Source organism: Barbus barbus (genome assembly GCF_936440315.1).
Source record: "Barbus barbus genome assembly, chromosome: 4".
In the NCBI taxonomy this organism is placed as follows: Eukaryota; Metazoa; Chordata; class Actinopteri; order Cypriniformes; family Cyprinidae; genus Barbus; species Barbus barbus.
Window position 1 is genome coordinate 24,317,671 of NC_136732.1, and position 16,373 is coordinate 24,334,043.

The window sequence follows — 16,373 nt, forward strand, 5'->3', positions numbered from 1 at the left end:
GGGCTCTATTGAAGCCGTCTCGCTCTCTCAGACTGGCCCGGCTCACACAAAGAGCCCTTTCACTCTGACCTTGACTGAGTGCCTCCCTGGGCACCGCAGCAACCCGTGGAGAGGAATCCGCTCCAGTCTGCTTCCAGTGAATGATAACTCTCCTGTATGGCTGGAAAACCAGAAGTAATGCATTTCATATGGAGCTGGACCAATAGACCAACCACCAACACCAGCGTGAAAGCCAAATAGTTCTCGGAGGGAATCCAGACGGAAGTGAATCCGCACACAATGCTCAATGGATAAGGCTTGTTATGCATCATGTTCTTGATTTAATAATGGGAGAAGAGGAGGTTGGTTGGTTAGTTAATCAATGACAGAGGTGTTTTGTTAGAGAAGGGAGAATTTATGAAATGCTCAAAAATGTTCATTTACAGTTTACGTCAATAATTTAAAAAAAAAAGTCAATAATTGTATTTTTTAATTGTTTTTTATTTAACATTTAGTATTACCCTTAGTGGGCAATTTTCACCAACTGTGACGATGCATTTCCAGAGATATTAACATCATTACTATGTAAAAGCAAAACAAATTCATATTTAATTTTTTTTTTAATGTTTTGAACATTAATAACACCTTGATGTGAGTTTTGGAAAGCCAAATAAATACTTTGGTGGATTTTGTTTGGAGCTAATAGGAACACAAAAATTGTATTTGTTGTAGTTTCCATTCACCACTATGAAAGTTTACCCAACTATGACAACAAAATGGTTCCATTAGCAGGATGACTGATATAAATTGTACTTATTTTGTCTTCTGGGAAACTTGCAAATATCTTTTGTAGCTTCTGAAGGGCAGTACTAAATAAAAGATTTAATAATCTTTAAATAAGTAGTTTCTCGGATCACCCTGTTCAAAAGTTTTCAACCCCCCCCCCCCCCCCCCCCCCCCCATCTCATAATGGACAGTGTTTACTTCATGTATTATTAGTGAATGTTTACAGCTTTTGTATTAGTCATGTATGACTCCCTCAGTTATCCTCAGTGTGGAAAAAAATGGATCTCAAAATCATAGTTGTTGTTGAAAATGGGTGCTGGAAAAGATGTTGGAAAACCAAAGAATATGCAGGACCTGAAGGATTTCTCTGAAGAACAGTGGGCAATTTTAACTCCTCAGGAAAAATAAAAGACTCATGAACAACTATCCAAAAACAACAGTATTATGTATTAACCATATATACATTTTTGAATGAAGTAGAGTAATTGTTGTAAATTCAGCTATTATTGTGTCTTGTGGATTATATATAAACATCTATTATGTAAAAGGATTTTGCAGGGTAGTACTAAATGGAAAACAAATGATCGCTCTTATTTTTTATAACATTTTGTAGATTATGCAAAGGTTATATAAGCTTATGACCAAAACTGTACTTTGTGAAACTAATAACTCAAATTAATCATCACTATTGCTCCTACTACTCAGGAATTTGAACAAACCAGGGATCAGTAAAATCTTTTTGGACTCTGAAAGTGTACAGTGGAAAACTCTTTGGTTTCATAGAAAATTATTGGAACAAAATATAACTAAACATTACTAACGAGTTAAGTTTCCGATGTGTAACACTTGAAAGGGAAGTTCCTGTTTTCTAGTATGACCGTATGAGTTTCTGTGGAACACATAATAGATATTTTGAAAAATGCCAATTTCACCTTTGTTTTTCACTGAAGTTTGAAACAACATGAGGACCAGTAAATTATAGAATTTACTTTTTTACTTTTGTGAACTCTGAACCATGTACCTGTTTGTATTACGGACATGAATGCTACCCTAAAAGTGTGTGGTTTGTAGAGGAGAGGTGTGATATTACTTTTCTAAGTAATCTGCCTTAACATCTTCACCATGTGGATGATTATAGTGAGAACACCACCTCACACAGTTACACTGAATAATGATTCAAGCCATATATAGAATATCATTCATACTTGGGGATGAGCTCTTATGCGTTAAAACCCCAGTAAACAGTGACTATATAGAAGTAATAAAAATAATTTTTGGACACAGTTCATAGGTTAAGTATTTCACAATAGATGGCAGAGTAATACACCATGATCTAATTTACATAAAAAACAGGCACATGATTTGATTCCAAAGAAAAAAAAAAAAAAAAAGTTTTAATCCTTGGAAACACATATTTGCAATTGAACAGCCTGAAGATAAAACACAGGCAGGAATTGCACTTCAAATTTTCTTAAAAAATACAAATAAAAAGCAGGCTTTTTTCATCAATATATTTCTGTCATAGAAACAATTGCAAAACTGTACATCAAGCTTTTTACAAAGCATTTGGGACTTCCGTTTTAGAATGTTTTTTCACATTTGTACACATTCATCAGCAAGATCTGCTACATTGTGACCGCAAGAAAAAAATGATCAGGAATATCAGTCTTAAGAAGACATATCGTGAGAAATCGGCATTGGCTTAGTAAATTCAAGTCCAACTTCAGTTGTCTTTGCGGGATGTTTAAGAGCACGAGTTGCATCTCAGTCAATGCTGGGACAGCAGGTTTCTGCATCGGTATTGCAGTCTATACGATTTAAACCCAATCTCTCTGCAGACACAAACAGAGACAGACAGCTGCTCGCAGGGTCACAGTTCCTCACGACGGGGCGGACCGTGTGGTTTCCTGGAAAGAATTCAGTCTGTGTCCACATGACATGGGTTGGTCCCTTGCTGCTGTGCGTCCTGATACACCCTAAGGAAGTCCTTGTACCGTGGAGCGCAGTTGAGCCAGGCCTCTCCGAATCGCACAGTCCCAGTGAAGAGGAATTCACCCTCCCCTGGTTTAACCCCACACTGCCTGGGCATCTTCACAAAGCCTGTCCAGCGTTTAGCCCGGCCGCCCCCTGACACAAACACTTGTGTCTTCTGTCTGTAAAGGCGACTCAGGGACACGGTGACAGAGGTCTGGTCCTCCTCCTCCGCCACACCAAGAATACTGCCCCGCGCCACTGTAGAGGGAAAAAATAAAACTATGTAAAAAAAACATAGTTGGTTCTTTTTTTTTTTTTTCTCCATACTGACAGCATAATGGGATGTGCCTGGTCAAACAACCCTTAAAGAATGTATATGAGATTCTCATTTTAATGTATAGCATAATGAGCCAACAATCTTAAAAGATTTTAAATGGGAATTTTCTCTTAACATAATTTCTTAAGAAACACTTTATTTTAAGGACTAATTCTAACAATTAACTTGTTGCTTAAGAGCATTCATATTACTAGCATATTGACTGTTTATTTGTACTTCTAAAGCTCATATTAATGCCTTATTCTGCATAGCCATACCCTTAATCCTATCCCACACCCAAACTTAACTACCTTACTATTAATAAGCAGCAAATTAGGAGTTTATTGAGAAAGAAGTTGTAGTTAATAGTTAATAGCGAAAACTGATCCCCAAATTAAAGTGTGACCATTTCTTATGATTCATTTTTGATTCCAACATAAAACACAAACTATATATTTAAAATCATGTTACCAATAGGACCATGCCCCTATAAGGAAGTAATAGGAATTTTAAGTATTTTTCAGAATTTTAAGTTTTCACTACCATTCATCTAAATCAATGCAGGTAGAGTTTAGATCATTTTTACATCATTTCTAAAATAACTCTTTTCAGTGACATACTATTACTAATACTGGAGTGCTGATATGATGCGGATATATTTATATGAATAGTTTCTTATTAGCGATGATCAAATTGTATTTAATTAACAACATGAGTAAAGTTTGCAAGTTAACTTTGATGTTGGCTTGAGAAAGCCTAGTTTAATCTAAAATAGTTAAGATTTAAGATGGATTTTAAAGAGCCTTAACTCAAAAATTTTAGTTTTGATCATCCATTTTAGGAAAACTGCAAGTAAGACTGTTTTAATTTTAATATCTCTAGACCAGGCATTTTTTCCCTGCTGCCCTATATCTCTCTTTTGTAAACACAAATATGTGTTCTGTGTGAATGTTTTTTCATAAAATACTAAATGATAATAATAGGATTAAATCCATGAACAAGGCTGTCAGTAAAGTATGGAGCTAATAGGTCCAAATATTGGCTTATTAACTGGCTGGTGTGTCTGTGGTCCATTTATCGGTCTGCAATATTCTTAAGAACCAAATCCTGCAGGAATTTCAGCTTATTCAGTACAACCTTATTTGATTCTTTGAAGAATCTTATTTGATCCATCAAAGTATTCATCTCAAACAGTTGCCTGACGGGACGGATGCTTTCAGACTGGTTCCAAATTATAACTGAAATTCAATTCCTAATTTAATTTGATTTTAAACTAGTGATTATCAAAAACATTTAAAGATGTGACTTGTCTTACCAAAGTCACTGGTGCAAATGGCCAGCAGGACCTCTGCATCTGTACAGGGTTGGCAGGGTGCTGTGGAGAGATACAGAACAACAAAATCAAACCAAACAGCCTGATGGTAAAGCAACAGTAAGACCATTAACATGTGCATAATGTAGCATGTTGTTTTTTGAAATCGTTCTAACGAAAAACAGCACACTGATCTATCTACACCCGCCACGTGGACTTTCAAAGACATAATTAATTTCTGCTGCAGATCGTTATTTATTGAGCGTGAAGAAGCCAACTTAATAGTCACGGTTTGTCAGCCTCTAACCAAACAGAGATGTGGGGTGGCCTGCGAGAAAAGGCTCTTCATAAAAAACAAAAAACACACATCTGTAGTTCGTGGAGAGGAGGGAAACATCTCAACCATTCCCCCTCTAGAAAAACACTGACAAACACACACCGCGTCCTCACACCCCAACGCAAATGAGATCCAGCTGAGAAGAACTCCAACAAGGAGCAGAGACTGCAAGGACTAGCTCTAGGTCGAAAACAGAGAAACATCCAGAGGAGCCCACGTTCCACCTGTGCCAACAATCTAGTGTGAGTCGAACACTTTTACTATTTAACAACCCATAGCGACACATGACAAGAGACAAACACTCCTTTGCTTTTAGGTGGCCACAGAGTCCTGTGACTGCTGTAAGGCAATCCGTGTAACCTAAACACTGGCAGCACCGTGTTGGCTTTGATCAGCGCGTTTCTCTATCCAAATAAATCAGGCCACAGTCGTGGCATTAAAGACCCCACGTGCAGATATAATCCAGCACATTTGTCTGGAGGGTTTCAACGCTCTCAGGCATGCAGGGGCTGAGCAAGCGTCTGGTTGTTTCAGGTGGCTGGGTGGAGGGGTTTATGGGTATTATACTGGTTTATGGGTAGAGGTCTGTGGGTCAGGGCAGGTGTGTCTTACAGGCAAAAGTTTAGCTGTCTATTAGTGCAGGTGGATTGAGGGGCTTTAAAAAGTTTTCCAAAACTGTAACAACTACAGTAAATGTGCGTGTTGGTTGGCAGTCCAAAACTCATCGCCACAAGGCTAGAGTGTTATGGGTGGGGACAAGGAATTGCAATGTGGTTTTAGTGCATTGTGATGCAATTGTCAAAGCATATTCTGGTCCATAGCTCTAAAATACAACAAAAGTGAGTGTTGTATGGTGCCTGACACCCAATCTACACTGGAAGCAAATCACAAGAGTGACAAACGCCCACGAAAAAACAAAAATCAAACCGTAATATTGTGAAAAATGACAACAATTTAAAATAAATGTTCTCTATTATAATACATTTTAAAATGTAATTTATTCCTGTGATAATTAGCTGAATTTTCAGCGTCACATGATCCTTCAAAAATCATTCTAATATGCTGATTTGCTGCGCACAAAGCATTTCTAATTATTATCAACGTTGCAAACAGTGGTGCTGCTTTTTTGGAAAGAGGAATACATTTTTAGTTACACTTTATTTTAAGATGTAGTTATTACAGCGTAATTAAACAAATACAGAGTATTATTCTGTCTGTACAGGAGGCAACAGTGTGTAAATACTGTTAAATAATGTACCATATAATATATAATGCATAATATGCATAGTTTATTGTTATTGTGGTCACACTTTATTTTAAGGTGCAATTTTCGCCATTGAGAAAAAATTAACTATGACTTTTGCCTCAAACTCCTAATTTGCTTATTAATAGTTAGTAAGGAAGTTGTTCAGTTTAGGTATTGGGTAGGATTAGGGATGCAGAATATGTGCTTTATAAGTACTAATATACAGCCAATGTGTTTATAATAGGCATGCTAATAAGCAACTAGGTAATAATGAGAATTGGAAGTGTTACTGTTTTTACTATAGTAAATATATTCAAGATGTGTAAAAAGGACATTGTAAATAAAGTATTACCCTTTTTTTTTCTTTTTTTATGAATCCATTTTTTATTCTTTGATGAAAAGAAAGTTTGAAAGAGTATAAAGTTCATTCTTTGATGAATACATACTGTCACTTTTGAACAATTTAAGGTGTCCTTGCGGAGTAGGTATTAATTTCTTTTAAAACATTAAATATAAGTCATGTTATTAACCATAACAAAACTAAATCACTCCCGTTATAAATGTATGCATTGCTTGTACAGCGGCAACGGCTGTTTACAGTGTAGGCTGAAAGACGGTTTAAATAATAGCATCACCATACATTGGGCGCTACCATGGAAAGTGGGCAAAATAACTGATCAGTATCAAAATCCGATCTGCTGAACCTGACCCTTCACACATGAGCACAGTAGGTCATGTCTGTTGAGGAAACTGTGGGTGGAGGAGAGCAGACCAGAGGTCGGTCGTGTTGCAACAAGAAACATCGCACCACCAACAAGGCCAGAGGTCATCCAGGAATCAGCTTCGCAACAGCTGGCAAACGCCAAAGCTTCAAAGCGGGTGATCGTTCAGAAGGCTAGGCCTGGCAGAGGTTTGATGTGAAGCGTTAAACTGTTGCCACATCCTGCATGCTAAAGCCAGGCTTAAAGCGCAGATGGGTTTTTTCAAAAGCTTTGCGGCGGATCACATGCAAAAATTGAAACGGAACCGCAGGAATGGGCTGGCATCTGAGTCAGCAGCCCTCGCTGCCCCGAATTAATGCAACGCTGCTGGGATCGCAACCACTTCACACACTGGTAGGGCAAAAGGGGGAAGATAACGTCCCAGCTACATCTGGTCCCTCTGCATTCCATGCTAATGGAGAAAAGATTCATATGCCACTTTGCCTGCATCCCAACCACTTCAGAGTGGCGGAACGAAAAGTAATGAAGGAAAAAGTGAGGGAGGGGAAGCCAGAGAGACAGGGGAAAAGAGGAAGAGGAAGGGAGTAGGGAAAAAAGATGGAGATAATATGTCCTCCCAACAGCTGGTCTAAGACACATTCCATAGTGATGGAAAGCAACTCAATTCCAGAACAGCAGGTCAACATTCATGAGGTGATACCAAAAAAAAAAACAAAAGCTCAGAAAAAGGAAAACCGGTCACATTACAGATCTGCCCTGAAATCGCCAAACAACAAACACACAAGCTCTATGGAGGCCATATCAAACACGGAAACTGTTTAAAGTTTCTCTACTTTATACTGTCTCCATGCCTGCAAAAAGTACAACTGTTTATCAGAGCCAGATTTACATGACAGTTATGAATTCATACCCCCCTAAGGGGCGAATACTGAATACTTTTGCTTTGTTTGGGAGAGGAAAAACAGACTTGTTTATAAGATGCATCTATCTACACTGCTTCAGGCCATGCAGCTCTTCGGTTTTGGCAGGTGCACTGTTTCAAATTTAATTTCTGAAAGGAGGATGAATGTTTCACATGTTTTGCCGGTGTAAATCGTAACGGGTCGCTTGTGACGTCCCGATGTGAGACTTACGTCACACGTCCTGAAAAACACAGTCAGTATTTATCGCACGGAAAACAAGGTTCAAATCAGTATCGCTTTCCAGAGCAAATACGAGCACAGATCCACCATCTCAGCATCACAGAGGGGAGGATGTTTCCTGAGGTAAAGATATCATCTGTTGCTGGGCATGAAAACATTGGCTTCAGATCGCATACTTTTTAAAATAAACAAACCCTCGGTATCGTGTGGATTAATAACCGTGTACCCCAAAACCCTGGAGCCACAGAAATTGAATGCTTTTTAATATATTTTAATAATTGGTTTTTATTGCAATCATAGTTGGAATTCAATAGAAAGGGAGGGTAAATAAAATGAAAACTTTTTTTTTTTTTTTTTTAAGAAATTCCGTTTATTCAGCAAGGATGGATTACATTGATCAAAAGTCACAGTAAGGACATTTTTAATGTTATAAAAGACTTGTATTTCAAATAAGTGTTTCTCATAAAAATGTAAACAATGATGATAAGAAATGTTTCTTGAGCAGTAAATCAGCATATTTAAATGATTTCTGAAGGATCACGAGACACTGAAGACTGGAGGAATAACATTAAAACAGAACATTTGTATAACTTTTCACAAACAACCGATTCATAAACATTTAAAAGATCTTAGGCCCGGTTTCACAGACAGGGCTTAGACTAAACCAGGATTAGGCCATTGTTCAATTAGAACATTCAAGTAATTTTATAAATGTGCCTTTGGGCGAAAAAAAAAAAAAAAAAAAAAGAAAATCTCACTGGTGTGTATCTAAAGACAAAACCACAGCACTGATATGTTTTAAGATCAGTCAGTGCAAGTTTATTTCAGTTGAAACAGCTCAGACTTACATTTTAGTCTAGGACTAGTCTTAAACCTTGTCTGTGAAACTGGGAGTTACTGTTCTTTAAATAATCCAGAAAATAATAATTGGATTTTTAGTCGATATGTGATAGCTTTGAGACTGTTTTCTGTTCACATGAAAGAAAACTGTGCTTGTCAAGCAAGTCTTTAAAGATCAAGAGAATCACATACCAGATAATGACTGTGGATCTGCTCCTGGTCTGTGGTTGACCAGCTCATACTGGAAGGCTGTGATTTTTCGGCTGATGTCCCTTTGAGGCACTGCCTCGATGAAGAGCGCCCCGTCCTGGATGCTGAAACAGTGCACTCTCCCCTCGGCCTGATCTTCCTCATGGAGGAGCAACCGCAGTTTGCCCTGCCGGTCCAGGTAGATGTGGGTCCCACTGGACTCTTTAGAGGGTTTGATGCAGACGGAGAGAAGAGACGCCGCTGGAGACAGTGTGTTTGGCCGCAGGTTGACGATAATGGCCCCAGTGGGGTAAAGCCACTCCAGGAACCCCTGGGCACAGCGGAGATACACCTGTTCCACATCCCGAGTGTGTCCTTCATGGGTCAGCCCACTACAAGAAAGGAGAAAAGAGATATAAGCTCTGTTCCAGAACCTACTCTACTTTAAGTAAATAAACCAAAACACTATAGGCAGCATATTTATTTATTTTTTTTCAGTCATATGATAGGCAAAATACATGACAATACACAATTTTGTAACATTTTACAATAAAGTTTTATTTATAAGCATTAGTTTACTACATTAGTTAACATGAACTTAATTAAAAATGCATTGTATACAGCATATAATAATTTTAGTCAATGTTAATTTCAGCGTTTAAGAACACATTGTTTTAAGTTTTATTTGTGAACATTAGTTAATGCATTGTGAACTAACAAGAACATTTATATTTTTACTAAATAGCATTGTTAATGCATTTATTAATGTTAACAAGTGAGACCTTCTTGTTAAGCTTTAACCACAATTTAATGACACGTGTAAAACTGATTTAAATTAAATCAATTAACTATGCAGATAAGCATTTAACTTATTTAACACAATATTAATTTGAAAATATTTATACAAAATATATTTGCCGTCTTTGATTTGGAACAAATACAAACAAGAAGCAGATTAGTGGCTGAACGATACATATTTGTTGTTGATGGCTCAACATTATAGGGAACAAGGTGTTCAATGACTGATATAAAGTGAAGCTGACATTTTACCGAATAAAATGAATATGATATCACACCACTTAATAAAAAGTAAATAACCCAAGCATAGCAGTTTCTAAAATTCAATTTAGATTTCTTTACATAATATTTACTAAAATAAGTTGAAATAAACTATTGTAAAATGAATCAACTTGGAAAATCTGTCAAATAAACAGATTTAAAATAGCAAGTTCTTCTATGATTACAAAAATAAAAGAAATTTGTATCTCTTTTAACATCAGCCTGTAATTAAAATTCACCCTAACTACATTCTAAAAACACACTATTGCTCTTATTGTGAATCCCAATCATCAACCGACGGATAGTAACTGCCTACATTTGCTTTTTTTTTTTCCGATAATCAGTTATATGTACATCAGAATAGAAAAATCTAAGGCTACATCGGTTTCATTAACTTTAAAACCATGATAAAAAGTTTGCACTGATGGCCTTGTGGTTTGTGCATTGACATGTAACGCAACTGTGCCTCCAGCAACCCGAGTTCAATTTGAGTTCCTTTGCTGATCCCGCTTTCCTCTCTCTGCCCTATGCTTTCCTTTTAATTCTCAACTGTCCCATCAAAATAAAAAGGCATAAAAAAACCCAACAAAAAACAACTGTACTCAAATGTAAGAAATCTGTGCAATCTGTAGAATCAGAATCAGCTAATGCTGATTTAAAATACTGTACATGCGAGTATGAAATAAATATGACATTGAGTTCTCAACCAGACACGTGCAGAAGGGGGGGGCTTTGGGGGCTCGAGCCCCTGCCCCTTTTCAAAATTATTCAAAAGTGCACCTCTCGGTCAAATAGCAATGATATTGTGGCCAATAAAACAAAATGCATTTGAATTCTAATTAACATGACAATTTGTACAAAACTGTAACTAATCGCTCAAAAGTCGGAAAAGTCCTGTTTAATTTGACATATCTGTCAATCTGAGGCGTTGCTATGGGTTGCCTGCGTTGTTTTGCTTGACTGACTGATATTCCACAGTCTGTTCGGAAATTTACAGTAAGTGCCTATGGGTCGACTGAAGGAAAAAATAAACCAAACAATATTTTAAACATTTTTCATCAATAATCAAAGCTAGTGTGTCGATTTAATTAAAAATCCATATTATATATTTTAGAATATTACATAATCAATGTCCATTAGTCATGTAGCTACACCAACCAATCATGATCTGGCACAAAAAGTTCAAATTTCATTGGACAATATGTGAAGTGAAGCGGTTATTTTCCGTTCTTATTCATAAATCGTTTGGTGGAGCAATCTGGATCTGCGGTTAGTCTCATTTTATAAATCAAATTACATCGCTGGGAAAAAGTATGCTAAATGACTACAAAAGCACTGCACAAAACCATGCAGCGTCAAAGTCACAATAATGGTAATCAGAAGGCATATTTATGCATGATATATACACCGTTTACTATTTGATGAAACTATCATAGTTAATGAAGCACAAGTGCCACCTACAGGCCTATTATGTGAAGTGTGTATATGCTGGCGAAATTGTGACGTGAAAGGACTTTATTATATTACCATTTTTGATAATTATGCAGCATTATGAAAGTGTCTTAAGCTCATCAAGCCTGCATTTATTTGATCAAAAATACAGAAAAAAAAACTGTAGCCTAATATTGTGAAATATTATTACAATTTAAAAGAATGTTTTTCTATTTTAATATACATTTATACTATTTTAATAAAATATCATTTATTTCTGTGATTCAAAGCTAAATTTTCAGCATCATTACTTCAATGCATGGTCCTTCAGAAATCATTCTAATATACTGATTTATTATCACTGTTGGAAACAGTTGTGCTGCTTATTTTATTTTATTTTCTTTATTTATTGGAACCTGTGATACGTTTTTGGGGTTCATTGATAAATAAAAAGTTTAAAAGCAATTATTCAAAATAGAGATGTTTTCTAACAATATCAATCTTTACTATCACTGTTTCTATCAATTTAACAAATCCTTGCTGAATAAAAACTAAATTTCTTTAAAAAATAAAAAACAAATACTGGCCTAAAGCTTTTGAACGGTAGTGTTGGCTATATTGTTAAAAAAAGTTATATTTTAAATAAATGATAATAAATCAGTATTGCATAACATGCATTACGTAAATAAAGTAAATTAATAAAGTATATAAAAATGTTGATCAAATAACTGCAGGCTTGATGACTATAAGTGAAATGGTTGAAAATATTGGTCACTATATAAAACTGTCTATTTTTAATCAGATTAGTTATAATCCATGTTGCTCTTGACTTTGTCTTCCATCCTGGAGGAGTTGTGTTCACTAAGGGCAATCATTCTGCGATTGGCTTATCTGTGAATTCAGCCAAAACAAACGATTACAAAAGGCAACATAATTTTGCTGGCTACTGTCTGGAAGCAATCGTATGATGCCTTAAAACACTAGAAGGGCAATAGTAGGCCGTTCACTAGGATGTCATCAAACACTGTAATGTATTACTCAAATTCTGAGATCCAGTTATAGCTGGTTAACTTTCACAAATAATTACTTACAGGCCTTAGATTAAACAAAGCAAAACCAAACTGTTTTGAAGCAAATAACGGGTAATCCACCAAATAACGATGGTTGGATCTTCAGTCAGCTTTAGTTTAGTGGCTTTTACGTGCAACACAGCAAAAGGAAACTTCAAACATTAGGGTGATTGTTCTGAACAGTCTGCCCCAGAGTCGAGTTCAAAGCTGAAGCTCACATGAAAGAAAAGCTTTTCTCAGAGCAAGAAGAATGAAGTTAATGTCTTTTCACACAAGGTGTTAAGACCCACGCGCGAGGCTTGCTGCATGACCCGTCACGTGCAAGCATGCGCGCACACACATACACATTAACCGTCTCTCATTTTTCTTCTCTCCTTTCCAACGTTTTGGCAAGATCCAGCACTGGCATCCTGCCGTGGGTAGGATTTTTGAAACGCAAGTCAATGGCTCCTTGGACACCCAGGCTCCTCTGCAGACAAGTGCAGACAGAGTATCCGAACCCAGAGCATGTAAGTGCAAATGCAGGTCACGCAGCGAACCTCCTGTCGCTTTCAACTCCTCAAAAAGACGAGGAGCTGCATGTCCGGGCAGCAGTCCTGCCGCTGTCCACCGGCCGCACAAAAGACTCTCTCCGCTACTTTTAGACATCATCTGTGGTTCTGTGCCTTGAATTTGCGGCCCGCTGTCAGTTGGGCAGAAAATGAGCCATCTGCTTCTGAAGCCTCCAGCGGTTCTTCAATCAGAGATGAATGTAGGCCTGCTGCAAGACCCCAGATTAAACTCTCACCAAAATGAGAGGTGAGGACCAAAACTCCTGCGGAGCACATGTGCGGAGCAGACTCGCAAACTGCTGTGTCCTCATTTATAACGGCTCCTCTTTAATTAAGAGCATTTGAAATTCAGCTCTGCCTTAATGAGAGGCTGAACTCAGGCCTGGCAAAACAACACCAGATTATGGCACAGTACAGTGCATTCAGCTGTATTACTGTAAAAAGACTTCACAGAAAGATTGAATATGTAATGTTTTTTGAAGGAAGGAAGGGAGCTATTGTTGAGGAATATTAACAAATGTTGTTATGAGATGAAGTTATGTGGTGGGGAAATCTGTAGCGTGAACTAATCTCCTCGTTAGTTAAACATTTATCACCAACCCAGATAAATTCAAAACGTATTTTACATCTAGCTGCACACTGAGCTTAAAGGATTTAAAAGCCATCTTGACACAATATTATAATTATAGAAAGTTACTAAAAGCTTCTAGAAAAATGCAGTGTGTAATAGCTTATTAACTCATGTAAAGTTAAAACGCCTTTAAACAAACAATAGAGTGATTTTATGTTGCACACATGAGGGATTAATATGGGTTTGGCCAAACCAGTGAGCAGAAATGAAATCACAGCTCAGATAGTTTCTGCTTTCAGGTTATACCAGCAGTAATTAAGACAGTACATGTGAGTAAGAAAAGAAATACATATCCACATACCATTAAGAAAAAATAAGAATATAATAATAAAATATTATGCTAATTAACTGAGCCAGGTGCTACAACCACTCATAACAATCACTCCTAACAGACCACCAAAAAACTGGGCCTTACACTACACTCATAAACATAACCAATGCACATAATATTACTGCTCATACTAAGCCTAAAAATAATAAAAGTACAAATAATATTACATTTTAATGTTATTATTATAATTTAAACATCAAAACGGTTATGTTTTTTCCTTACAACAACATCATCAACAGATTAAATCAGAGTTAAATCTCTAAATACAATTTACCAAGTTACATTTAGTTTCCATTAACAACTAATACCTGAATAATCTAAATGCTTTTAAAAGAGTGTCCCACCTGCCCCTCCAGCTGCACTGGTCGCTTGAGTACTGGGAGCGTGCAATCCGACACAGAAGCACAGCCGACAGCAAATACGCCAAGAACGGCGAGAGCATGTTTGTCCCACCGCTGTCCACTTCTCCTCCGGCGCGATACTATATAGCTCTGCTCTGCAGATATGCTTATAAAACAGTCCAGTGTCCGTATTTTCTTCACTACATGGTGTTTTTCTTCAGTATCGTTTCACTTTCAAGCCCGTTATTTACTCAAGAAGCGCAACTAACGCCGAAAGTCCGAGACGCGCGTTGGCTCGCTCACTCATGTCGCGCTCTGAGCAGCAGCGCTCTCCTCGAGTGAAGAGCTGAGGAATCCGAGCTGCACTTTGAAGAGCGCGCATGCGCAGACAGCTGCAGCGCTTTGCTACACTGGAGGAGCGTTCCTCAAAAGTTCAATGAGCGGCACCGCTCGGATTCCTCTGCGCGTCACCGCCAGCTGACTGACTCAGCACGCATGCGCAAAAGAGCTCCAGACACCGCAATCTGATTAAATGGGCTCATTTGTTCATTGAGGCGTGTGTAAAGTTATGGCATATTCATCTCAATAATATTAATGTCGTTGGTTGTACGTAGGCTCGTTTCTATCACATAATTTGTATTTATTTATTTAGGGCAAACATACAGTGGGGTGAAAAAAATCAGAGACTACTAATATTTGCTTAATGCTTGTAAAATACTTTTTTTTGCCTTTACTATTTATACTAGTTTAACAAATTTTTCATAAAAAAAAATAATATATAGGCTATTATTAGAATGTAAATTAAGCAGTTGGATGTATGTATAAATTAGTGCTGTCAAACGATTAATCGCATACAAAATAAAAGTCTGTGTTTACATAATATATGTGTGTGTGCTGTGCATATTTTTTATGTATATATAAATGCACACACATCCATGAATATATTTAAAAGCAAATGTTGTATGTATATATAAAATATGGCAGCGGCTATTTGCGCCAAGTGTAAATAGCAAAAGAGGCTATTTACACTAAGTGCAAATAGCAATAGATTCTATTTCCACTTCCCTTTGCCCTTTAAAAAGTGGGCAGTCGTGGCCTAATGGATAGAGAGTTGGACTTGTAACCTGAAGGTCGTGGGTTCGAGTCTCAGGTCCGGCAGGGATTGTAGGTGGGGGAGTGAATAACCAACACTCTCTCCACCCTCAATACCACGACTGAGGTGAGACCCTTGAGCAAAGCACCGAACCCCCAACTGCTCCCCGGGCGCCGCAACATTGGCTGTCCACTGCTCCGGGTGTATGTTCACTACTGTGTGTACACTTGGATGGGTTAAATGCAGAGCACATATTCCAAGTATGGGTCGCCACACACCACTTCCCTTTTTTTTTTTTTAAATAGCAGGCTATTTATACTACATATTGAAAATAGTGGCAGTTATCTGCACCTCAGTATTGTAGTACATAAAAAGTATGCATTGAGTGTAAATTTAACTTTAATTCAAATTATTAAATGGATTTCACCTTATGGGATAATAATAGTAAATTAATGCAAACTTTTCCACAACATTCTAATTTATTGAGATGCACCTGTATATGTGTGTGTGCATTTATATATGCACAATAAAGATACACAGTACACACACATATATTATGTAACGCAAACTTTTCTTTTGGATGCGATTAATTGCAATTAATCATTTGACAGCACTAAAATCAAATGGAATTTGGAATATGATTATAAGAAGAAGAACTGTACTATTTTAACATACAGCCCTATGAAGAAAAGTCAGTTTGCTAAGATAATTGTGTGTAATTATAGATTTAAACAAACCTTTTACCCTCAGTAAGGCGTGTACACATTACCATTTGTGCTATAAACTTGAATGATGACTCAAAGCATGTGGTTTTATGAGGAGGTGCATTTTCATTTCTAATCCAGTTTACAATTTTCACCTGATGGTTGATAAAATGGGCATGAAAACTGCTCAGACTTATAGCATCCAGATTATCAGAAACAACACTCAAAACACACTATCATTTTGGCAACAACTGATACTTCTTCAGAAAATGTAATAATCTAGTTTTTCACATGAAATGTGATACTCTATTCCTCCGTC

At 37.1% G+C, this 16,373-nt stretch overlaps 1 protein-coding gene across 2 annotated transcripts; it reads right to left on the bottom strand.

The window, feature by feature from the left end:
* Positions 1–485: 485 nt before the first annotated feature.
* On the bottom strand, positions 486–14,742 carry metrnla (meteorin like, glial cell differentiation regulator a). 2 transcript variants are annotated; one of them, XM_079404963.1, is made up of 4 exons: positions 14,261–14,742; positions 8,847–9,235; positions 4,371–4,430; positions 486–2,997 (listed from the first exon to the last, which is right to left on the bottom strand). In XM_079404963.1, exons 1-4 carry the CDS (start codon positions 14,356–14,358, stop codon positions 2,684–2,686), a joined length of 861 nt encoding a protein of 286 aa, XP_079261089.1. In that variant the 5' UTR covers positions 14,359–14,742; the 3' UTR covers positions 486–2,683. The 2 variants fall into 2 exon arrangements, with proteins under 2 accessions (XP_079261089.1, XP_079261088.1); XM_079404962.1 differs by having other exon boundaries at positions 1,744–2,997; positions 14,225–14,597.
* Positions 14,743–16,373: the final 1,631 nt, after the last annotated feature.

Excerpts from the sequence above, each read along its gene's own strand:
- metrnla (XM_079404962.1), bottom strand. The coding sequence starts at position 14,358 with ATGCTCTCGCCGTTCTTGGCGTATTTGCTGTCGGCTGTGCTTCTGTGT. Across the intron at positions 9,236-14,224 it reads AAAGCATTTAGATTATTCAG|TGGGCTGACCCATGAAGGAC; the intron begins GTATTAGTTGTT and ends CCTTTCTTGTAG. Across the intron at positions 2,998-4,370 it reads CATTTGCACCAGTGACTTTG|TGGCGCGGGGCAGTATTCTT; the intron begins GTAAGACAAGTC and ends TTCCCTCTACAG.